This window comes from Tauraco erythrolophus, chromosome 21 (assembly GCF_009769465.1).
Source record: "Tauraco erythrolophus isolate bTauEry1 chromosome 21, bTauEry1.pri, whole genome shotgun sequence".
In the NCBI taxonomy this organism is placed as follows: domain Eukaryota; kingdom Metazoa; phylum Chordata; class Aves; order Musophagiformes; family Musophagidae; genus Tauraco; species Tauraco erythrolophus.
This window is the reverse complement of record NC_141485.1, coordinates 5,828,319-5,853,090: the sequence shown is the minus strand read 5'-3', so window position 1 is coordinate 5,853,090 and position 24,772 is coordinate 5,828,319. Positions and strand designations below refer to the sequence as shown.

General features: G+C 60.4%; 1 protein-coding gene across 5 annotated transcripts in view; it reads right to left on the bottom strand.

Moving 5' to 3' along the window:
• Positions 1 to 242: 242 nt before the first annotated feature.
• Positions 243 to 24,772, bottom strand: part of SMG6 (SMG6 nonsense mediated mRNA decay factor) — a 114,988-nt gene continuing 90,458 nt past the window's right edge. For 3 of the 5 annotated variants that reach the window (XM_086624589.1, XM_086624591.1, XM_086624593.1), the window contains 6 exons: positions 18,592 to 18,768; positions 14,766 to 14,915; positions 7,385 to 7,538; positions 4,025 to 4,236; positions 3,659 to 3,740; positions 243 to 1,985 (listed from right to left, as the gene is read on the bottom strand). In XM_086624589.1, the coding sequence (XP_086480715.1) occupies positions 1,855 to 1,985; positions 3,659 to 3,740; positions 4,025 to 4,236; positions 7,385 to 7,538; positions 14,766 to 14,915; positions 18,592 to 18,768 (906 nt within the window). In that variant the 3' untranslated portion in view covers positions 243 to 1,854. The remainder of the gene's footprint in view (positions 1,986 to 3,658; positions 3,741 to 4,024; positions 4,237 to 7,384; positions 7,539 to 14,765; positions 14,916 to 18,591; positions 18,769 to 24,772) is intronic. The other 2 variants (XM_086624590.1, XM_086624592.1) reach the window with 1 other exon arrangement.

The window sequence follows — 24,772 nt, the reverse complement described above, 5'->3', positions numbered from 1 at the left end:
CAGTACCCCAGGAAGGGCCTTGCAAAGCAGCCCTGGGGCAGCTCCGCAAGAAAACAAACATTTAAACACACCCGGTGTGGAGGAGAAGGCAAAGTCTACGTGCTGCTCGCAGCCGGTGCGGCTGTGGGCACCGGACCGGGGCGTGGGGGCTGCGTGTGCCGTGGCCCTGGCTGGGCTCAGCCGCAAGTGACGGCTCCGTGCGCTGGGAGCGGGCGCGTGCACCCCAAAGTGTCTGTCGAACAGGCTCCGTCCCGCTGCACAGACCCTCCTTCGCCGGCAGCCGCCCTGCGTGGTGCCGAGGCCGGGCACTCGTATGGCACAGGTTAGCGAGCACAAACCTGCTCGTCTTCGTCGCTGTGTTGTGCAGCTCCGCAGCAGCTGGGCACTGCCATGACTCCGATGCTGGTGGCCAGGCGGCCGGCACGGGGGTAACGCCGGGCTTCCTGATGCACACGCTGGGTCCGAGCCGCCCACGCAGGGAAGGAAGATGCTGGGCTCCGTCCTACTGCTTCCTCTGCCACCTTTGGTGCTTCCCTCCCACGACTGCGGTGCCCCAGCGGGGCCTGGGGATGGCCTCGGGGTCACTCCCACCCTCTGCTTGTAGGACTAGGACTGGGCAGAGCTCCGTGTTTGCAGGTTCACGCTCGCTCTTAAGCTTCTGTATCTGGCGTGTAACTGGGCTGGGGAAGGGGGACTTGGTGGTGGGACGAGAGTGGAGGGGGCTCAGCAAACCCTGACCCTGCGCCGGCTCCCGGTGCGGGATGATGCAGTGACGAGGCAGCAGGGTCCCTTCAAGGCTCCCTCCGTGGCCAATGGGCAACTGGAGAGGGGCCCCTCCGAGCCAGGCAAGTGGCAGGGGTCCGGGCGCTGCCCTGGCTCGCTCCAGCCCTGTGGCTGTGGGCAAAAACTGAATCCCACAGGCAAGAGGAGCCCATTGTGATGCGAGGACACATGGGGTCTGTGAGACAGCTCGTCCTGGGGTCCTTGGGGACTCAGAGGATTTGTTAGCGTCGTGCTGAGTCTTAGGTTGAAAATGTGCCTAAGGCAGTGGGGTGGGACTAAGGGGTTTGGGGTGAGGGAAGGGGCAGGTAATGGCTGGAGTGGGCAGGGGAGCAGAACAGAAAGCAGCTGCGGGAGGAACTGGGGGTGTTCAAAGCCTCCCCCCCCTCAGCAAAGCAGGCAGGACACACAGCTGACAACTAACCTATACTGAAATCTGAAATGAAACTCAACAGGCAAAGCCCGCACCAGGAGACGACAGGCACCTCCGCAAGCAGCACCCACTGCGTGGGGCGGGCGTGAGGCAGGGAAGGGGCTGGAGGGGCTGCCTGGGCCGCACGGGACAAACAGATGGGGCAGGAGGGAACCTGCCCTGGAAGTCCACAGCCTCTCCGAGGGGCACGAGCAGGACTAAGCAATCCCGAAGTGTGCACTGGCGTGTCCCTGGTCTCCGCCCTCCGCAGCCTACAAACCCAAAGAGCCACCGACTCGTGACTCGAGCTCTCTGCAACCAAGCAAACCAAGCAACAGGCTGGCGATCCGGCATGGCCTCACCCAAAGCTTCCCTAGCCAGCGGGGCTCGCCAGCTCCGCTCTGGCACGGCCCAAAGGCTAGTGGGACCTTCAATGGTCCAGCCTCCGCGTGAACCATCCACAGCAATGACCTTCTCAGCTGGTCTGCCCTCAGGGTCGGGGGCCCATCACAGCACGGCCATTCTGGGGTGGGTTGGAGACGCGGCGTTTATTGTTCGTGGTGGGCTGGAAGGCGGTGGCGGCGCGTGGCGAGGGCTGCCGCTGGAGCCGGTCTCCCACCAGGTAACAGGCTGCGTGACTCGCTCAGGGACCGTCGGCTCCCTCAGCCCTCCTGGGCCCACTTGAGGAAGGTGGGGATGTCCCGCACCGGCACGTTGCGGGTCAACGCTTTGACTCTCAGGTTCCGGTCGTCCGTCAGCAAAACCACTTCCCTGAGCAAACGGATGGGATCGTCTGCAACGAGACCGAGCGCGACGTGAAGCTCAAGACCTCCCCACTCTGCTCCTGCCCTTGCACCCGTCCCGCATCCCACTGGCCCCCACACTGTGCCCACCCCTCACCCTCCCTGGGTGCTGTGTCCCGAGGCATGGCAGGGCCACCCAGCACCCCGGCAGCACTCCCAGCTCCTTGCTCCCTGCCAAGGCTTCCCAGTGACGCTCAGAGACGACGCTTCATCTCAAAGGCCGCCTTCTCCAACCCTCCCTGCGCTGGCTGGGGGGTGATTTGTGATCTCTGCCTGCAGCCCTGGGGCCGGGAAGGCTGGTGAGCAGCACCAGGGTCCCACGCTGCCTGCTGCCCGCATGGCGCGGTGCGCCATGCCGCAGGCAGGGAAGAGGAGGTCCCTCTGCCTGACCCAGGCCAGGAAGACAGCGCGCGACCCTGGCTCCAGCAGGAAGCTGGTGCTATTATTCTGGTGATCTCATTATAAGATCTAAAACCACCCCTTAATTTTTTTGCGAAGCTTTTTGGAGTCGCCAGCGACACCGAGGCGTTTCTGGCTGGGGCTCAGACAGCCCAAGAAAGTTGAAGCCTGAGAAATAACCGAAGGGATCTTGCCCCCAGATGGATGAGCTGCCCCGCACGCAACGCGCCGGGCTGGGATGTGGGAGCCACGCTTACGTGTGTGCGAAGCAGGGGAAGCATATGGGTATGTGTAAGCAGCTGGGTCCTGTGACCAGAGTACTGTTCCTATGAGCACAGGAAACACAGTGCCTCCGAGCCAGGACGGGAATGGAAAAAAACAGAGTTTATGGGAGCCCAACATGGGCCCAGATTGGCTGCGCAGGGAGCGGCAGGACGAGGGGAAGGGGAGGTGGCCAGGAACGCGGGCTATGGTCACGGTGTCGGGGCTGAGGATGGTGGGGCAAATGCCCCAGCCGGCCCGTGCCAGGAGGAAGAGGAGCGGGGGCTCGGTGGGAGGGCATGCCTGGGGCCGAAGGCTGCCGAAAGCGGGATCGGAGGGTTTTGCGCGGACACTTTAAGAAATGTGTAACAATAAACATCCTCTGCTCCGCGCTGGTGACGCGCCTCCTTGTTACAAACCAGAGGCTGTCAGCTTGTCAGGCCCCATTCCCCATAATCCACATGATTTCAAAATTCAGCATCATTTGCACATAAACATTTGGTGACGGTTTCTCTGTGAATCTGACAAGTTAAGCTGCTAAGAATTCACGCTGACAAATGCGGGTTGATTTCTTGGGCAGCTGCTGATGCGATTCCCATCCCCACCGCCCTGGCAACAGCCCGGGGGCTGTCTGCTCCCGGCATGCATGGCCGATGCCAACGGGGCATCTGGAGGGAAAAGTGCCATGGCCAAGAGGCGCTGAGGCTTGTGGGGAGAAGGCTCGTTCTGGCCCTTCGTCACCAGTGCTGGCACCATGAAAGGGCTCTGTGGACATTTACGGTGGGTTTCGCACAGGCTGGGGCGTCCCTGGCACAGTGAGGAGAGCGTTTGGCAACACGTGAGAGGGTCACAGCCTGGGGCTGACCGGAGGCAAGAGGTGGCACCTTGGTGTCAAAAGAGGCAAAACGCGGGAGGGATCGGCTCCAGGGGCCAGGAAAGAGCAATGAGAAGGGTCCGTGGGATGAAATAGAGAAGAGACAAGGCGGACGTGAGGATGTCCTACCTTTGTTGGAAGGCATGAAATCCTTGGCCTTGTCATTGCAATAGTGGAGGCAGCAGGACAGGATCAGGTCATCATTGTTTCCCTGGAAGAAAAGGGCAACGGTACCCCCGGCAGGAAAAAAAAACCCTGCAACCCCACCACCCTGATATCTGCACTGCCCTTGAGACGCTGCCACAGCTCAGCGGAGAGCAGGGCTGCTTGGAGCCAAAACACGTGCAGCCCACAGGAGCATGCAAAGGTGGGGACAGAGCTGCCCCCTGCCCAGCGCTCGCAGAGCCCAGGGTCCCTCATTTCCCCCAAGGAGGCTCCAACAATGGGCATCACTACCTCTGCGTCCCGTCCTCCCGGGGCCGGGATGTCCCTTACCTGCTGGCCAGTGGTGTCTTCGCTGCGGAAGGAGATGGACTCCAGCTCGTTGCCTCGGCTGGTCAGAGCCCTCAAGCAGTTGTCCCGGCTCTCGAATCGCTCCTCCAGGAACTCGATGGACTTCCTGGCTCTCTCCTGCACTTGGCGGGCATAGACTGCGGCCCGGTGCTCCATCTCCGGGCCCTTGGCCAGGCCGTCCAGCTCGTTTATCACTTCAAACAGGAAGAGGAGGTACAGTTACTGTGGGACAAGGTGCTCCCATGACCTGCTGCTGGAGCACGCAAGCTGCCAAGGCCTTGGGGCCAGGGCACCGGGAGCTGGCTCAGGAAATCAGGTTCAGCTGCCACAGTGTCCCTGCACTCCTGGACTTGGCTGCAAGTCTGGAAAAGCTTTGCTGCCTCCCACCTCCGTGGGTCACCTGGCTCAGCCCGAGAGCGCAGGCACCTCGCAGGGGCAAGTAATGCTCCCTAAGGGCATCTCGCTCTGCTCTGCGAAACGCTGGGAGGGCACCTCGGTGCCCGAGGGTGTTGGAAATACACAGCCTCCTGCAGCCCGCTCCGCCCTCGGAGCACAGCGACAGCCAGCAGCACCATGCCGCCTGCCTCACACCGCACTGCCTGCCTCCGCGTCTCCTCGCTCCCGGTACTCACTTCCAGACACGAAAAGCTGCCGCCCTCTGCCGCAGGGCTACAGGTGGGAACCGGGTCATGCGTGGGAGTAGGCGGTTCCCACTCCAGCACCGTTTCCTGCGCAAATCCCGGCCCTATTTTCCCCACCTGAAGCTGCAGCCCCAGGCTCATGGCAGAGGGCACGCTCTCCAACACCTCACCCATCTGGGTTCGCACATCTGTCCTGACACATGCTGCTCGAGATGAGCCTGAGCCTGGGATCAGGCAGATTCCCAGCGTGTTTGCCTTCACTGGAGCCCATCAAGCCTTAGACCCTCCTGTACTGCTGCCAAGCAGCCAGGATACCCAGCCACTGCGGCCCCCCGAGCCCAGCGGAAGCTCGAGGGACCCCAGTAAAGCCCCAAGAGGGACCCACCCTCCGGCACTGGGGCTGCTGGAAGAGCTGCTCCATTGCAGAGCGAGCGCGCGTGCGTGTGAGAGAGCTGGTGTGCACGTGTGTGCGAGGGAGCCTCCGCGCGCACAGTGTGTGTTTTAGCCGTGGCTTCGTTTCTGGAGATTGTTTCCGAGCCTGGAGCCAAGTCCTGAGTTCAAGTGGGAACTATGCATTCCTTGGGGGTTCGGGGAAAGAGCTTGGGGTCTGAGGCCTCTCCCCAGTGCTGTGAATCACTGCCCGGGGAGCCTGCGTGATCGCTCTGTTCCATGGTGAGACTGGCACTCACTGTCTGGGTATTCAAATTAAAGCTGCATGGAGCTGCTTTGCTCTTCGCTGGCCGGCGACTCTTCTTGCTACCGACCTGATGCTGCCATTTCCACACAATGCACGGCTGGGCCCGGGGTGGGGGGAGCCGTGCAAGAACGGAACATCAAACAGGAAAAGCTGGTATTCCCTCCCGAAATCCGCCTTCCTGCTTCCAAGCTAAACAGGCTTCAAAGGGGAGGCTTGTTTGTGCTTCTGCACCAGGCCTGGCTTCTCCATGGCGGGGTCAGCCTCAAGGAGCACGGAGCAGGTTAAAGAGCAAGAGAAACAAACCCAACGCGAAGCCGCGCGCTTAACCCCTTGCTGCATCCCGGGAAGAGTGGGGAGGAGTGCCCTGCACCGAGGGAAGGGCACCGTGCAAATCTCCAGTCTGGCACCAAGACCTCTGCCCCCAGCAGTCACGGGCCCCCAACTTACCCCGGGGGACTGGTTCCCCCTGCCCGCACCCGGGTCTCAGCACTGACGGCTTTCCTGGGGGATGAGGGGGAATTTGACCAACTCCTGGCGTGGACAGGGAGCCGGTGGCACAGGGTGCTTCAGGCGGGCTCGTGGTAGGCGGTGGGAGATGAGTTACTCCATCCCCTGTACGACGGGCACTGATCCTTTTGGGAGCTCCTTTCCGGGCTCCTTTCACAGGTTGAGGGCAGCAGCATCTCGGGCAGGGACAGGACCAGGGTTTTCAGCTCTCCTGTATCTGCTGCCCTTGGCTGGGGTTGGGATGGAGAAGCCTCACGTTGACCACAGGAGCACACCAGAAGGCAGGGCCATGGCTCCAGGGCAGGTCCTGGTTTCTCTGCGGTGTTAATGGGTTCTGCAGCCCCCAGGGCTGCCCAGGCCCCATTGGTGCTGCCGGCTTCCAGCCCTTCACTTCCACTCGAAGCCCTGGCTCTGCAGTGCCAAGCCACTGAGTTCCTTGGCAGCTCCCGAGCTGAGTGGGGCAGGCAGCCAGCCCTGCTCCCGCCCTGCTCCCCCACCCAGGGGTTCCCAGGAATCCCTCCTGTGCCAGGCTCTTCACCCCATGGCGAAGGGAGGAAGCTGGATGTTGGCTCTGGGGCAGGCAGAGCTGTCTGCTGGACACCAGGTGTCGAGAAGGAAGCCCCAAAACGGCTTGGAGGGCGGGCACCCTGTGTGCCCCAGGCCAGGAGGTCGGCAGGAGCGTACACCTCGCTGCCTGGACACTGGAGATGCCCAGCGGGCAGAGCTGGCCCTGGCCTCCTCGGGCAGGCTGTGGGCTCTGCGAGGCTCAGCCCCGCTTGGCCTCTCCTGCTGCCCTCAGGGATCCTCGGAACGCCAGGCTGGCACCGGGACGCACTGGGCGCCAGAGTGACACTGGCCAGAGGAACGGTACCTCCAGCTCGGAGCATGATCAAACAATCAGAGCAAAGGCATCTAACCAAATCCTCCCGCCACCCTGGGAGACCACCCAGCAGCACAGCCGTTATCTGCCAGGGTGAGTGTTTACCAATAACGGGAACCAGCTTGCTGTTTTACTGCGAGCTTTATAAGGATAAAAAGAAGGGCTGGGCTTGAGCAGCTCCGAGACGCTGAGACACAGGCCGGCCATTTGCTCAGGCTGCCTAAGCTCCAGCTCAGCTGGGATAAGCTATCTGCTCTGGTTGTTTAACAATCCCTCCTCCTTGCTCCCTCCAAAATTCCCTCTAAATCCCATTTAACACCCGCCTGCCTCTCCCAGCCCCTGCCACCCCCAAATGCACCAGGAGGAGAGGATTTCACTGAGCATCGTGGGCAGAAAGCTGGCAGGAAGGGAGAAGAGCGATGCAGGCTGAAGGAACGCTGACCACGGCTGGGAGGAGGCAAGGCAGGACAGAAGCCAGCCCCGTGCCACAAGCCGACCGGCTCCAGACCACACAGGCAATGCGGGCACATGGGGCACGGAGAGAGGTAGCTGGCACAGAGGGACAGCCCGCGCCGGGAGAGAGGGGACGCCCCCGCCATAGCACTGGCCCTACTCACCGATTAGGGGCACCACCAGGATGAACTTCCTGCAGTCCAGCAGCGTTACCAAGCTGCCGAGGTGGTCGATGAAACCGTTGGTGTCTGGGACCAGGAAGACGGGTCTGATCTCCACCTCCATCTGCCTCATTTCGCTCTGGTCTTTCAGCACGGCCTGGAGGAGAAGGACACATGATGAGTAAGTAGGACGTCAGCCCTACGACCTGTGGACCCTGACAGCAGAAGATAAGCCTGGCTGGCACGCATGCCTCCCGCGGCAAGGGCATCGTGTGGAGACCAGCAAGAAGCTGCATCCACCCCACCAAGCACCTCAACTACCAACTCTTGCAGGTCCACGGCATAGCACATGAGTGGGATGGCAAAAGCCTCCGAGAGAGGACTCTCTGAGGCAAACAGCCCCGTCCAGGCTCTGGGGAGAACTGAGATCAGCCTTGAAAACGGAGTTTTTTTGGAAATTGTCCCATTTACGGGACTGGCAGTTGCCAGGACTATCTGCGCCGGTGCCAAGAGACTGATCCTGATAGAAAACAGTGGGAGAAAATGGGGCTGGAGGACAGGGGTACTGGGGCTCCACACGGAAACAGCTCAAGGTGACAACACCCAAAACAAACCAGTTTGGGACACTTAAGTCCCGCCGCTGGTGTCCTAACACAGGGACCCCGAGCAGGCAGAGGGGAGGTCTGTGGGGCAGGGATGCTCAGCTGAGTATCTCACTCACTATCCCACCAGCTCCTGCATGTGTCTTGCCTTTTGTGACCCCATCCAGCTGGGAAACCAGGTGGGTTCCAGCCCTGGAAACTCACAGTACTGTCCTTGGCTGAGCCCTTCGCACCCGCTGGAGACCAGAGGAGCTCACAGTTGCACAGGGAGGGTCTGCTGGGTTTCACTAGCAACTCTCCGGGGTTGCACCTGGACCTCTGGACAATGCCAGTTGCCAAAATGGGACCCAGGAGCTCGCATACTACTTTAAACGCTATCGAAGGACTTGGGCTCTTTAGTAAGTCACAGGCTTAAAAAACTCAGGATGCTATTCTAGTGCTTCCTCTGCTTAAAAATAGCTCCCCTGGACTTGCTGATGTTTGTTGCCTCTAATAGGAACCGGTCACCCACGGAGCACAGCAGCACTGCTGTGGAACACATCCACCACGCAAACCCTTGTGAGACCGGGCTCGCGCCCACAAGACACGCCCTGGGGACAAGAAGCGATGGCTGACCCTGTTCTGCCCAACGTTACGGGGAGCTCCCCCTGCCCAGGCTGAGGATCCGAACCCTCCCGCCATCATGCCAAAGCCTCGGAGGCGCCCTGGAACGCTGAGCTGCACGGGCCAGCAGTGGCCATGGAAAGAAGTGGTTTTTAATCCATTTCCAAGTGTTGTCATCTGGCTTTAAATCAAGGCGGTTTGATGCTGCCACCTCCCACAAGTGTCTCCAGGCAGCAACCAGAACCTCACCACGTGTCTCCCACCCTCCTTCTGGCAGCGCTGGTCCCGGGCCACAGCTCCCATCGGCCCCGAGGGGTGACGGGCAGAGCAGGGAGTGTGGCGGGTCCTGACAGGCACAGCTGAGGTGGCACCAGTGTCCCCATATTGATGGGGACATGGATGCTGTGGCCAGCCGCGCGCCGGATGCCATCCCTGCCTGTGCTCTGCCTGCACCCAGGGAGGTGCTGGCACTCCCCGGTGGCACGAGAAGAGCTACAGCCAGGTACAACCTGGAGACAATCCCGGCATGGTGCTGCCCCTGCCCGCTTGCCGTGAGGCATGACGCGGGGGTCTCTCCTCAGGGTTTTGGGGTGCAGGAGGAGATGCTTGTCCCCAGGAGGCACCCAGCCCTGCTGAGCTCCACTAACCTCCACCTGCCATGGGGAGATGGAGAAGGGCCTCGTTGGCCTACGTAGAGACCCAGAGCGAAGTGGCACGTCCCTTGTGCAATGGCCAAAGAGGTTGACAGCCCCATACTTGCAGGAAGGGGGAGGGCAAAACCACATGGTCTCCGATGGGCGACGACAGTCCTATGGGATCAACCGGCAGCAGGAGAGGACCCCGCCTGCACCCCAATATGGCTCTCCGACCCCAGGGCTCGCCCCGGCCCGTGCAGACAACCTCGGGAGCGTGATGCAAGTGGGACGCTCACCCACCCCTCCGGCCAGAGGGTGCACGAGGGTGGCGGTGGGGCGGGGGGCAGTACCCTGGTGTGTGGCATTTGCCCCAGCGGCTTTTGCAGGCTGTACCCAGCCGATTCCTGGCAGCCGCGAGCGACGCCTGTGCCGGCCGTCACGTCCCATTCCGCTCGCTGGGCCGCCCGGTGAGAGAAGGACACAGGATGCGCCGGGAGTGAAAGAGCGAGGTCGGCGGGGAGCGTGCCAAGTCCCCGCGCACAGCTCCGGGCCGCTCGGGGAGCCAGAGGGAAACTCGCCTTTGCAGAGTTCAGAGGCCGGCAGCGAGATTTATTTTTGTTTGTGTGAGTAAAAGGCTGCAGAAGCCTCCGGCCAAGGGGTTTCGGGGGGGAGAAGGAGTGGCCTGTGATTCATGCGGACGCTGGCTGGCCCCGAGCCAGAGATGAAAGGGAGCCCATGTGCGGGGAACTGGGGAGGCGAGAGCCACGTTAACCCTTCTGCTGGTGCGTGGGGTACGGTTCCCGTGGGGAGGAAGGAGAGCGTGGGGATGAGGATCAGGATGTCCATGTCTGGGGCCCAGCTTCTGTGCCGCCACTGCTGCCAGAAACGAGCTGCCGGTCCCACTGTGCCTCAGTTTCCCTGATGTGAGGACAGGGAGACGGTGGCCTGTGTGTCCCGCCAGGGGCTGAAGAAGACCCTGGAGAGAGTGGCACGGTTAAAGCTGCAGAGACACAGCCTCGCTCTGCCTAAGTGCTTTAGGATGGCCAGATTCCAGCCTTGTCTTATTGGGGTTAAACCCACCGCACGGCTCAGTGGCAGAGTGACCCCCTGGTGCTGGACGTGGCAGGGGACTTCTGAGGCCGGGGGGTTCCCTGCTCCCTTCAGGGCCAGGCAGTTCCCCCTCTCCCACCTCCTGTAACCGCACGCTGTGGCCGTCAGAGCTGCTCCCACCCGCAGCCCCCTGCCCGTCCTGCTGCTCCGGCCGTGGCGGGGGCTTCTCCCAGGAGCTGGGTTGGAGCCGGAGGTGGCTCCTCCGGCTGCCCCAGCTGGTGGCAGCACTGAGATCAGACACTCCTGTACACACAGTCCCAAATTCCCAGCTCATCCATCAGCTGGGATCACCTGGGGGATTCCCCGGAAGCCGATACCCAGCTGAGGGCTTCCAGTGTGGACAGGGAAAGGTCCCCCGGAGCCAGGCCACCGGGCACTATTTTCTGTGGAGTGCCAGAGGGGAGACCTGAGGGTCTTCACTACAAGCACAGCATAGGAGGGGACTCCACATTGGCTCCTGAGGCTCCGCACACGGACCCCATAGCTCCTCTGCCTGCGGCACCAGGCTAATGGAGAGGCTCGGAGCCGAAGCCCTGCAGATCCGAGTGCCCCATCACCTTCGGGAAGGGTCACTCACGGCGCTCCATCAGGGCGGATGGGCCGTCACCATCCTGCCACCACGTCTCCTGCCCCGACCCGCTCTCCAACTGCAGGGAAGCCTGGCGCTGCTGCCCCTTCCAGCCCCGCACGCTCTGCGGGGATCAGAGGTGGATTTTCCAGGGCCGAGAACAATGCCTCTCTAGTCTCCGCTCGAGGGCTTCCTCCTCCCAAGGTTCGTCTCCAGCGTCTTCCTCAGGAGTAAACGTGCCCCGTGCCTGGTAGCAAACCGGGGCCGCCGCCGTGGCGGAGCCGCCGTGGGTGGGTGTGCGTCTTCCGCAGCCAGCAGGCACCCGCTCCCAGGCAGGTGCGTGTCGGCGCGTGTGCACCCGCGGCATTGTTCCTGCGCGCCGAGGAGAGCGTGAATGGGATACGGCTATATTTAGCCACTTACTCACACTACCGCCACAAAGGAGCGGCTGCATCTTAAGGGGGCGGCCGTTCCGTGGGCTCAGAAGGGACAGGAGAGCGGCTATTTTGGGAAGACATGTCATAATCGGCCGCCCCGGTTAAGCTGCTTCTGTAATGCTGAGCAAAACAATAGCAGCATCCAGAGGAAGAGCCTGTTATGTTTCAGGTGGGATGTTTTCAACCGGTCAGGAAACTCGACCGCTCCCAGCACACAGCGGCGGCACAAAGGACAGGGGACGCTGAACAGCATGGACCAAGGGCCAGGCCAAGCAGCGGGGGCGGCCGGGAGCACGCGGCAGGACCCGGCGCTGGCCGAGGACGCAGTCGTGCCGGAGGACGCTGTCCACCTTGGCAGCGCTGCTGCTGCCTCTTCTCACCTTTCCAAATATCTGGGCAGTGCCCAGGGGTGCACCTGGTCTTTCACCTCGCCCTGACACATCACTGCTGTCGTCACCTGGGAGGGACATGGGGCTGGCTGGCGGCTCCATCCCAGCCTGGGTGAGTGGCGAGGGCAGAGGGAGGCTGGCAGCAGAGCCTGGGAGCAGCAGCCAAGCCATAACCTAGGGCCAGGCAGCCAAGAGCTGCCTTCTGGCACCCAGAGCTGCCCAGGGACACAAGAGGCTACGACCTGGTCCCGCTCTGGCCCATCTGCCCCTCCTCAGAGTGATGGTTTTGGGGTCCAAGTGCGCGCAGAGGAACGGAGCTGAGCTCTCCTGTTCCCTCTGCAGCCGGTGCTGGCCAAGGGCCACCCCCTCTGCCATCTACCCTACCTGGACCTGTGTTCTCCCAGCAGCTCCAGCCACCGTCCTGTGCACACGCAGCCAGGGCAAGGACCGAAGGAGTGCAGTGAAGCCCAAATCCCACCTCGAGGTGCAAATGTGACCCCAGCACTGGTTGTGGTTGGCAGCTACAACGAGCACCTGCAGGGCTGCCCTGTCTGCTGATGCCAGGCAGGTAAGCAGCAGCAGGGAACATGGGACAAGCATTGGGTGGACGATCTCCATCAGCAGCAGGGCTGGGCTGCACAGCAAAGACAGGGAGATAGTGCAGGAAAGCCTGCCCGGGAGAGGGTAGTGAATTTAGTTGCGAGAAGCACAACTCCAGGTGAGGCCACGACATTGCACTCCCCTTGGGAACAGAAAGAAAATGGATGTCCAAGAGATGAAGGCTTTGCCCTGGGTCATTGCCTGCACCATCAGGCTCTATGGGAGGCAGTGGTGGCACCTGGGCTCTCTGGACCCGAGTCCCCACCACCATGCAGGTACTGCCACATGGCCACGCGTGGAGAGCTGGGGCTCTCAGCTGCTCTGAGATAGAAGCCACATCTGCTGGGCTTGGATGAACACATGGAGCTGTGGCTTGTCCCCAGGATAATGAGAGTGGGACTCGGAGAGCAGTCAATGAGTGAACTCCGAAGGTGAGCGGTGAACATGAGAAACGGGCTGTAACAGGGAGGGCAGAAGATCTCCAGGTACCAGGAAACGCAAAATCTCTTGAGAAGATCAGAAAGGTCAAGGACCACAGGGGAGGCAAAGTGGAGGGGGTGGATGCTGCGCTGGCTCCAGCCTGGCCTCTCGAGGCAGCGCTTTCCACCCAAGCTCCTCTTCTCCTCCGGCTCCGGCCACGTGGTCCGTACCAGGGCAGGGAGAGGACGGGAGCAAGCACACATGTTCTGCTCCGGGCTGTTCCCAGCGAGCTACAGGCCGGATGACTTTACTGAAGCCCCAAGGACTTCTTCTCCTCCACCCCATGCCTTCGGACTCCAACTGCACCTCAGCTCTCAGCTGTGCAGCCCCTGAAGCTGCCCACACCCTCATTTTGACCTCTCTCCGCCTGCGAGCATCGGCCCCAGCACAGCCGGGGAGGAAGGGAGGAGCGCGCCGGGGGGAGAAAGCCCCTGACAACATCGAGCAGCCCCCACTCTCCCTGCAGAATGGGCAGCGGCCATCCCGGGGGGGCCCCGCTGCAGCTGGGCTGATCGCCGGGGCCGGGATCTGCGGCGCGCTGCCCTCCCCGAACATGTGCGGTTCCTGTTTGCCGTGTCTGTACAAGGCGGTGGGAAGTGGGGAATTTACTTACACCTCCCGCTTAACAACCCTGGGAGGCTGGAAGGCTTCAGGCCGCTTTAATTTACAGCCCATCTCTCCAATCTCTCACTCGTTCGCTGCCGCTTTCTTCCTCCTTGTATTAATGCGACCCAGGTACCTGCCAACAATAATGGACTCGCTTGCGGGGGCGGCCCCTCCCTCCCGGCGCAACTTCTACCCTTCGCCTCCGTACGAACTGCTCGAAAATTCAAAGGGAAAAAAAAAGGAGAAAAAAGAAAAAAAAGGCCAAACCTGAAAGGTTGGGGTGGGTTTGGAAAAGCGAAGCGCAGTGGTTCTGGGCCCGGCGCCAGTAGCCGGAGGGTACACATGTGCACGCTCTCCCAGTAGGGCCTTCAGCAGCCCTGTTTTACAACCACCTCGGCACACACTGCCGAGTTCACGCATATGGCCAGACAGATGTGTCTGGCTTACGTTCAAGGCTGGAAAATGAAGAATTATGGAAGTGAAGGGCCCTGGGCATTAGAGAGGGCGGAGGTGAGGGGGAGGGGAGCCAGGGAGAATTTTTCCTCTGCTGAGAAATCCTCATCTGGGCTGCGAGGCTGGAGGAAGAGGGGTTGCGAGCGGCGAGGCGGCCAGCGGCCATGCGTGTGAGGCTGATCTTAAAGCAACAGTGTGCAACGGCCAGGCGGCTGCTCCCAGTCCAACCAGTTTACTTCGCCAGCTCCCACTGGGAAACGTGCTCGGATCAGGCCAGGGCCAGGACAGGATCACCTGTATCCCGTCTGTTTGTCCCCATAACGATGGCAACGCTTTGGAAGCGGCGCTCTGGCCGCAGCAGCCGTTCGCAGACTATTTTCCTGCCGCTGGCTCCCACATGAGCTCTGCCGTTCACGTCCCACCCTCTCCCTGTCTGCCTGTGCCCCGCTGCACAGGAAAGCTGATTTCTCGCCAAGCCTCGCTGCCACGGAGCCTCTGCCCTGGGCAGGGGGACAGCTCAGAGCCTGGCACACGCTGCCTAACAGCCACCGGCTACAGCACTCCCCTGCCAGGGCTCCTGGGTGTGCTGGCAGCTCCATGGAGAAGCTACGTCTGGCCTCACAAGGGTCCCAGGAGTCCCTGAAATACTGATCTCAGGGCCTGGAAGGGCAGGTCTTACGCTGGGTGGGGACAGCAACACCAATTTGGCTCTTCCACCGAAGGCAAAGCTTAGCTCGCTACTCGGTTCCACAGAGGCAGCACAGGGCACCTACACCAGGGACGCTCAAGGTGCTATGGGACATCCCGAGAGGCCACTGGTCCCAAGGTGTGGCAGGGAAACGGCTGCGCACCATCGGCACAGTGAGGCAGGATAAGCCCACGTACAAAAGCAAAGTCCTACCTGAATCTTGTCTTGACGACGCTGCTGCTCAGCTACTTTCCTGGTGAGGGCTTGCTTCTTGGCTCTGAGCTCCTTGATGTCCATCTCTTCTCCGCTGCCTTCAGCCTCGGAATCATCTTCAAATGCCTCAATCCTCACATCATCTTCCTTCTTCCAGGAAACGCAGAAAGACAAAAAAACAGGAGAGAAGTCATTGGAAGGGATGCTGGTGGCAGGGACCGTGCTTGTTCTGCTCTCCCCTTTTCAGCAGACAAACCCCTGCCAGGTATGGTCCATCACCGCTTGATGACGGGCGACTGACTATTTCTACACACCCAAAAGAAGCAAAATAAATAAATAGTAAATATCTAGGAAATGACAGGGTGAGTCAGGAGGTAACGGGGCAGGGAAGGCAGTGACCAGGCAGGGCAGGGGCAACCCTGCTTAAGGCTCTGTTCTAAAATCAAACCCTTTTCCTCATGTCGGAAAACATTTCCCACAGCCTTGGGTGAGTCACTAATGTTTTATAGGCTTCAGTTCTGTAAACCTATGGTATTTCCCTGTCTTTCCGCTTTGCCCGGCTGTTTAGGCTGCACATCCCTTGGAGCAAACGCTGCTGCTCCCCACCTGTGTGCACCGGGCTGCACAACGTGGTCGGACACTGCTGCCTCAGGCGAGCCTGGGCATGTAAGCTCATCGTCTTGACAGGAAACTCGGAGCCAGGAACCCAGGAGACCAAAGAGCCTGTTTCCCTGCTCTGTTTTGATCTCTGAATAGGCCAGAGAGATGCCTGCACCCACCCCAAAACTTCCAGCTGGGCTGGAAGAGATGTTTTAGAAGGAGACGCTCAATCTTGATGTTAAAGCTTCGCATGATGGAGAACCCACTGAGTCTCCAGGTCAGTCGTTTCAATGGTTAATTACTTCCTCTGTTAACGTTCGCATCCTACTTCCAGTCTGTCTTTGCCATGCTCGTGCTGGCCTGGAACCTTCTCTTTGCTCAGCTGAACCTGATTCTCCAACCTCCTGCCTGCACAGGTGCTTCTGGACCATGTTGCATCTTCAACCCTCTCCCAGAGACTCTTCTCCAGCTTTCCCCCCAGTAGGTCTGCAGACTCTTCCCAGTATGCATGCACAGCTTGAACTGGAGGTTCCAGAACGGCCCATGCTGTTCCTGCCCCAGGTGAGCACTGTGCTGGCCTGTCCTTATGCGCCCAAATCTCTGGGACATAGCAGGGCAGGAAGCGGTGGCTGGTGTCCAGCTGGGGATCAGCCACAACCCAGTTCCCCCACCAGCTTCACTGCTCTCCCCAGTGGCTCCCTGCCCAAAGGGGAGACCACAGGTCATAGAATCATAGAATTATAGAATGGTTTGGGTTGGAAGGGACCTTCAAGATCATCTACTTCCAAGCCCCCTGCCATGGGCAGGGACACCTTCCACTAGATCAGGTTGCTCAAGGCCTCATCCAACCTGGCCTTGAACACTTCCAGGGATGGGGCAGCCACAACTTCTCTGGGCAACCTGTTCCGGTGCCTCACCACCCTCAGAGGGAAGACTTTCTTCCTTAAATCTCATTGAAATCTCCCCTCTTTCAGTTTAAAGCTATTGCCCCTTGTCCTATCACTACACTCCCTTGTCAAAAGCCCCTCTCCAGCTTTCTTGTAGCCCCTTTAGGTACTAGAAGGCTGCTAGAAGGTCTCCCTGGAGCTTCCTCTTCTCCAGGCTCAACAAGCCCAACTTTCTCAGCCTGGCTGCATAGGAGAGGTGCTCCAGCCCTCAGATCATCTTCGTTTCCTCCTCTGGACCCACTCCAACAACTCCATGTCCTTCTGATGTTGGGAACCCTGGAGCTGAAGGCAGTACTGCAGGGAGGGTCTCAGGAGAGCAGAGTAGAGGGGCAGAACCCCGTCCCTGGACCTGCTGCCCACTCTGTTCCTCAATCTGTGTCCCACCAGCAGCTGCCTGCAGGCATGTGCTGCTCATGAACCAGGCTCTGCCGCTGCCCAGACCCCCTTGCTCCCCAGTGTAGCAACCACAGGCCTTCCCAAGCCCTGCCAGTACCGATCTTCCCACACAAAAGCTGAAGGTAGTGATGAGGTTGGGAAGAGCTCCCAGATGTGACACGGGTAGAAAGACCTGCTCTGAACCCCCAAATGGCTGCAGGGGACGGATCTTACACAAGAGGGTCCCCGGAAGGATAAGAGCATCGCTACACTCCCTGCCCTGCGCAGGCTGCCACGGCACGTGTCAGCAGGAGAGACGCGGGCAGGAGCTCGTGGTCTTAATTTAGAACAACCCCAGCACTGCACAGTCACATACTCAACCACTGCACCCAGACCACACTCCTGCCTGGCCACAGAACCATGTACTCTTCTCTCCTTGTGACTTTTTAACCATGGGAAGGAGGAAGACGGGGTCCTCAGGCTCACTTCCCTCTGCCGGTACAGCCTGGACCACAGGGCATGGGGAGATGCTGCCCCAGGGATGGCGGCACGCCAGGCCTTGGGGAAAACATGTCCGATGCAGATCTGCTGCGGTGGGTCGGGATCCGCTTTGCCCAGGCTGACGGTGGTCACGCTGGAAGCTCTCTTGCGATCAGAGCCCAAGGAGGAAGCTCCAGGGTTGCGCAATGAGCTCATGCAGGGGTTCCCACAGCCGAGCAGAGCCTGTGGGGATGGGGCAGGAGGGAGCCATCCTCCACACCATGTTTGCTCATAGCAGAAACTGGAGGGACTGACCCACCAAAAGGAGTGCTCTGGAGAACAGGACCATCCCTATCATGACACTGGGCAGAACCTGACAACCCCCTGTATCTCTTGCTTTTGGTGGTGTCAGCTTGGAAACCTCCTGCACCTTCTCCAGAAGAGGACAAGGGTCCAGGTTTGCCCCCTTACAGAGATGTCTTTTGCCACCTGGGGCTTTGCTCTGAGCCCAGTGCGAAAAAATCACTTGAGATCTGTCCCCTGCTCAGCTGGAGCACGTTCTTGCTATGGGCTCCTCTGGCTGTCAGCTCCCTGGGGCGCACGGGGACACGTGCCACAGGCCACCCCGTGCCGGCAGGGGTGAGGTGCCGTGTCCCGCACAGGGTCATTCCCCCCTTCGGCTCTGCAGCTCCCGGCCCCGGCGCAGGGAGGGGATCCGGAACGAGCCTGGGCAGTGCCGGGCCACCCAGCTCCCCGCTCCCAACGCCTCTGCCCCTCTCTCCTCTTTCCCTGGCCTTTCCAACTGCAAGATTAAACAGAAGAAAAGAGTCAACCTGCAGAGCGGCTGGCAGGGCCCTTAAACACACACACGGAGCCTGGAGCGAAGCAAGGCCTACAGGAACAAGCAAGGGCAGAAAAACAAGAGCTGAATTCCTTAATCACATCAGGATGTGAGAGGCAGGGGAGGGACGGGGCGCCAATGTCAGCTCTTCCTGTACGTGTGCTGGAGGCTGGAGCTCAGGCCTCCGCCACAACGAGCTCCACGCTATAAACTTGATCCTGAAGCTGAACCCTGACACCCCCTCGCCCACCTCCTCTCCCGGGGCCGTGGTGCTGCACGTTATTAAAGCTTCACCCCCCCCCCACCCCCTGCCTCACCTCCCCGCTTTGGGTACGGAAAAGCAGCATCTGGAACTCATAGCGGAGCGCGAGATAGAGGCGGGCGGGTTGGGCTGGCAGGAAAGGGCATGCGAGGAGCACGCTCGGGAGACAAGGGCTGTGCACCCCCCAGCCTCCCGCCTCCCCCCATAAAACGCACACGCGGCTACGGCGGCTATAAATAGCGGGAGCTGCAGGGCAGGCAGAGGCTGGGCCCCACAGGGGTGATTCTTCCTTCACCGAGGCGCGCTCTTCCCGCACAGTACCTGATCTTCCAGTTGTTTTCCCTCTTGGCTTCCCATTTCCTTTCCCATGGCGTCTGGGACGGGTGCCACTGACACATATTTTCCACCCTTGAATGCCAGCAAAGGCTCTTCTTGTCCACAAAGGGCTTCCAGGAAATACTTCAGAACTGTGACCCTCTTGCAGTCGGCTGCAATAACCTACAGGGTGAGGACGAGGGGGTTGGGGAGAGGGAAAGGAAAACAAAGTCAGTGCAAAGAGGAGGCGGATGGGCAATGGCCGTGGGGAAACGTTCGGGGCTGGAAGGGCTGGCGGGATGCCGGCAGCACTGCCCAGCACCAGAGCGACGTGCGGGGTGCCTCTGCTCTTCTAAACAGGGATGGAAGGGGTTTGCCCATGCCTCGTAGCTCACTCTCCCCAGGGAAAAGGAGGCAGGCGATGTCAGGACACCCAGCACCGATCCGTGGCCTGGCCTGGCCTCTCTGTGCACCCAGGGGCAGCCAGCCCCCTGCCCAGCCCCACCGAACGGGGGAAAAGTCCTGCTGAAGTGTAAGAGATGAATGATGTGGCCTATCCTGACTGTTTCGTTTTGGCTCCATCACCAGATTCCCCCCTCCCCAAAACTTGGGGACGGATGCAGGTGTGAGAGCGGGCGGGTGGGGGCATTTGAGAAAAGCCGAGCCCCTCCTCAGTCCCATCCCATGGGCCCATCTCATGGACCAACTGGGGAGCCCTGTCAGGGAGGCTGACAGATCTGGCCAGAAAGAAACTCAATAGCTTGGGTAATTATCCAATTTATGAGGCTTTCAAATGGAGTTTCCAGAGCACAGGAGCCTGCTGCCTCTGCGGCCCCGTCCTGCACGGCACAGCCTCTGCCGGCGCTTCCGCCATGACCGGCCTCGGCTCAGACCCTGTCCCCTCGCAGCGGGGCTCTGCACCTGCAGAGCTTTACCCTGGTGCTTCCTGCTGACCGGCGTCACCCCCAGGGAGGAGCAGATTTATAGGGAGAAAGTCAGCAAACGGGGGCTAGAAGCACTATACGCTACAGAGACAAAGTCCACGCTGATGCCCGAGTTCTTCCTGCCTCCCAAACCAAAATGGTTTTGTTCCGCTCGTAGAGAGCAAAGCAGCCTCCGAGACCCCCATCCCAAAAGGGTCCCTGCAGGCTTCCAGGACCAGGATTCCGGAGCCGGGGAGAGGACTGGAGCCCACAGAGGTGACTCAAGCAGGCGCCCTGCAGCCAGGGCCGCTGCCTGCTCTCCCCCTGCTCGCACCGTGTGATACCAACGCTGGAGGTACCGCGATACTTGGTGGAGACCGGCTCGTCACCCTGCCGTGCCGGCGGCGGTGCGTGCCCCGGACAGGGCCGTGCCGCGGCGAGCGGAGGGCTGGCAGCGGCCTGTGGCCCTGCTGCACCAGGCTGCCGTGAGAGGAAACTTCTGCTCTTCCACAAGGCTGCCAGTTTCCTCCCCGCGGGCTAATTTTAACCACCATGTCGCTGTAGTGCGTGTCAAAAACCTGACCCTCTTCTGACCTCCAACCTCCCACCCCAGCTACTGCCCGAGGAAGGTGCCCTTGTGCACCAGCAGCCTGGGCCACCTCCGTTTGAAGCTGCACCCCCTGGGATCCTGCGTCCCCCCCTGGACCTACAGCGACAGGCGGAGGGGGAAGAGAAGCCCCTTTCTTCCCCCGGGAGGCAGTCGCTGCTGCGGAACGGTGGTGTGAGCAGGGGGATTGCAAGAACGTAATATTTCAGGGAGCAAAGGGCCCATAACCACGGATCCTGCTCCTAAAAAATGTGTCCTACGGGACAGAGATGAGCAAAGGACAAGGTGATGCAGCTCAGCTCCGGGATCAGGTCAGGCTAATGGGAACCCTCTTTCCCAGGACAGTCCTTTGCTGCTTGGGCCATCCAGCCAGGAGCAATCCCGGCAAGTGTCACTGCAGGAACGTTTCCATCCTCCTGGCTCTCCTTTAGGAACGATTCTGCGCAGGGGAAAGTCAGAAGGAAAGAGAACAAGAGCAAAGCAGGAATGGCTGTCATGGGAAACATCCCTCTGGAGAGCTCAGGGCTGCAGTGGCCTCGGGGGAAGTGGTGGAAACCTCATGGCCCGCTGCATCCCCAGCTCGACGGGCTAATGCCACGGAGACCTGGCCTGACTCATGCAGGGTGACTTCAGCCCAGGGATTTTCCAGTCCCAGAATCTGCAGTTTCCTTGTGCCCAGGCCACTGGGTGGGCAAAGCACCCGCCACCGCTGGCACAGCTGTGGGGATGAGCCTGTGGCAGCACCGGGGGTTGAGCCCCACATCCCGTGGGATGCCAGGATGTGGCCAACGGCAGCAGCATCGGAGAAAAAGACGCAGGAACTGTCCAGCTAGGTGGGGAAGAGATGGGCACCCCATTTCGACACCATTCCCATTGAACTTCTCAAGACACCTCTACAAACAAAAGCCATCACATCTAGCTTAGGACCCACGAGGTTTTCACGTACGCACGAAGGGCTGGGCGCTGACACAGCTGCAGCGCAGCCACCTCTGCAGGGCGAAGGCTTAAATCTCGCTGTCAGAGCGCCGGGATGGGGAGTGATCAGGCATATTGCAGAAGAACCCACTTCACCCATGGCTAAGGCTGGGGACGAGGGCAGGTGGGTTCACCCCTTCCTCCCCTGAAGAAGAAACAAGTAGGAAACACCAGATTTCCTGCCAAGCCAGCAGAGCCTGATGCTTAAATTCAGCTCATCTGCTGAGGAGAAAAGAGCCAAACTGAAGGCCCATGACATAATGCCACAGCAACTCGTCTCATGAACACATTTTTCCAGCCCACATGAACGAAAAACAGGGAAGGAGCAAACGCTCTGCACATCCCCATCACGTGCAGCCCCGCTCGAGGAGGACGCGGCAGAGCCCCGGGTTGCCGGCAGCCAGGCTGGCCCCGCCACGGGACAGCCCAGCCTCTGAGATGCTGGGAAAGAAGTGACCTGTGACTGGCACCCAGGTCTCTCTCGAACGGAGCGGGACCTTGCGTGCCGCAGAGCAACCCGCTTTTGTCAGAAACTTCCCATTTTGGAGTGGAAACGCGAGTGCCCGCGGCAGCGCCAGGATGCCCGGGGCGGCGGGGATGGCCGCAAAGGCGCTTGCCAGCTCACGCGGCGATTCCTCACTGCCGGAGCAGAGCACGGTGAGGACGCTGGGAGTCGTGCCTGACCTTCCCAAAGGAACAGTCAAGTATGAAATGACATCGTGTTGATGCATTTGGTGATGCGGCAGCAGATACCCCAACCCCGGCGGGGAACAGGGCCGCCTTGCGCACCCTTCCCCCTCCGACCGCGCAGTGAGACAGCAGGAACCGAAAGCCTGGCTCCGAGTCATCGCTGGCGATTAAAATAGGCCTGACACGCACGCAGCCGCTCTCAAAGGAAAACCGAAACTGAGAATTGCTGAAGTGGTCTGGTGCCCCTGGCTGTGACCCGGCCTCAGTTCCCCAGAGGCGCGAGCGACCCAGGCATCGCCAAGCCCCTCGCCACTGCGGTGCCTCTCGGGGACACGTGGCTGCGGACCGGGCGCGGGGCGGAGGTGACTTTGGCTGCAGCAGCCCCAGTGGCCAACCTGATTTCATCAGACCAGGACACGAGAGGTTTCTAATCTGCTGCATCGGACAGGCTTAACCAGCTCCCAGCACCAGCCACCCACCGGGCTGGCGGCTGCGAGGGCACACGCTGACGAGGCTCATTAGCTGCTCCGACTGCTAATTCACGGGTCAGACATCAACATACTAATCATTGAGTAAGACACAGCAGGACACACATTAACACGCACCAACCGCCTGTAGAGACCCACTGGGCTGTGCGTTAACTGTACCAGCTGTTGGATTTTCAAAGGCACTTTGCAGCGCCAGTGCCACCAGGACCATGGTGTGTGTCACCTCCTGCCAGCGGTCAGCAGGATCCTCAGGTCTAATGAGGGGTCCCCAGGTATAATGAGGGGTTCGCAAGTCTAATGAGGTCTGAGCCCAGCTCTGGGCTGATCCCCTCTACGGCCTTGGCTGTATATTCACCCCGAGATAAAACAAGCTGAACAGAAAAGCTTCTCCAAGTGCCGCGTGCCGCTCTTTAACACGAGGAGGACAGTTCTCCTGTCCTGTCTCTATGGGGTGGCCAGGCCCTGGCCCGAAGGAGACATGGCCCCAACATCAGCCCGAGTCCTCCAGGAGATTTAAGGGGAGGGAAAGGATTCCGAGAGCTGCGAGCGCTGTGCCCGGGGGCGACATGTGCACCTGGCCCTGGTGGGGTGACACCACCAGAAACCAGCCACGGTCTCGCTTTGGGTCAGAGGCACGCCTGGAGCTGGGGGGGGTGGGGGGCAGCCCCTCTGCACCCAGCGCCGGCCCCGCTGCTCCACACGCGGCTCTGCCGCGGCTCAGCAAATCGCTGTCACACCCACCGCCGCCTTCAATCAACTTTTACAACTTGTTAATTTTACGCAGCGTCCTAAAGAGCAAATAACTGGGAGGCAGGAATGCAGACTCCTTCAGCTAGTCCAAAGAGCCTCTGGCAGGACAAGCCAGCTGGCCAGAGGAGCCCCGCTCAGCCACAGGGACCTGCCACATCCTGGGGGCAACTGGTCCGGAGAGGGTTGTCCCACACCCGTGGCACCCTCTGGCAATGCCACGCTGCTGCTGGCGGTGTGCGGAGGGACGCGGTGTGCGGAGGGACGCGGTGCACGGAAGGACGCGGTGCACGGAGGGACGCGGGGCACGGAGGGACGCGGGGCACGGAGGGACGCGGTGCGCAGAGGGACCCCGGCAGCTTCTCCCTTGGCAAAACCTGAGACTCCGCAAGGGAACGGAGGCAGCGGCTTTGGAGAAGGGTTTGCTCGGAGGCCAGGCTGGGCTGCCATTGCCGGCTCTGCATTCCTGTGTGCGAGGGGGAGACACGAGCACATCCTGACAGCTGGATTCAGAAGAGGAAAAGGACATGAGAAGTTTGAGTCATAGCACGGAGAGATCCCATCCCAGATTCGGAGATGGGAATGGGATAAGACCGGGACTCGGAGCCAAGCTCCAGCACAATCCAGCGTGGGGATAACGCTGTTTTTGCCACATCGGTTTAAACATGGCTTAGCTGAAGTAGCTGAACGATGCCGAAACCAAGTGAGCCCCAAACAATCTAAACCACGCAGCGTCTGCATGACCCAGCTGAAGCATTTGCACTGACCCTGCTAAAGCATCCGAGCAGGCTGTGGCTAAATGCCTCCCGGTGCCCCGTGCCGCCTCCTCCCATCCCCGGGGAGCCAGCTGGGAGGGCGGCCCAGTGCGCTGGAGGAGGAACGTGCTCGGTTTGGTCTTATCCCTTCTGGGTTTTCATCTCGCAGGCTCGTACAAAAGCTGGACTGGTTTAACGCTGGACTTATCACAGCCCAGCTTCTCCGGGCTCGTTCCCCAGCCAGGATCTGACCCAAGGAGCCCTTTGCCCCGCTCAGCCCCAAATTCAGTTCAAAGGGGTTTAACCACCTGGGTAGGGAGGACCAAAGCGTCCCTCACGGCTGGGCAGCGGTGCTCACAGCTGGATCACAGCCCTGGTTTCTGCAGCTGAGGGCTGACTTCAGCCACAGCTTTTCTCAGAGAAACTCCTGATTTCGACTAATCCCACAAACAGGCTCGGTGGACGTGGCTCCCACATGCCTGCACCTCTGTGTGTGAGCCAAGAGAGCTGCCACGGCGCCCAAGCCAAGGCACCATGTGTCTTGCCGTTGCCTGAGCTCTGTGGGACCCAGTGCCAGCACGGGCAGCACCTGGCACCAACCAGAGACCACGCATGGGGAAAGGATCCACCACATCTATATTGGATGCTCCATCATGGCAGAGAGGTGCCACCAGAAAATGCCCAGGGAAGACAGAGAAGCTCAGAAGAACCACTCTGGTTGCTCTTTCCTGCTGCCGCTGCTGGAGAACCACCTTCTCCATGAAGCAGAGTTTGGTTCCTTCCCAAAGAGAAAGCGTAGGTCATGTCTCAGCCAAACCTCTCTCCCAGCATCCTGAGCCTTGCAGAGATGCACGGCTCCTGCCACTGCCCATGGTCTCAGACGAGTCATTGGAGCAGATGTGCTCTCAGCCTGGCAAATGTCTCCGTCTTTCCAACCTCGGCCACGGAGCTCAGCTACGACTGGCCTTTAAAAGTGGAAAGCAGCATGGAAAAGGAGTCAAC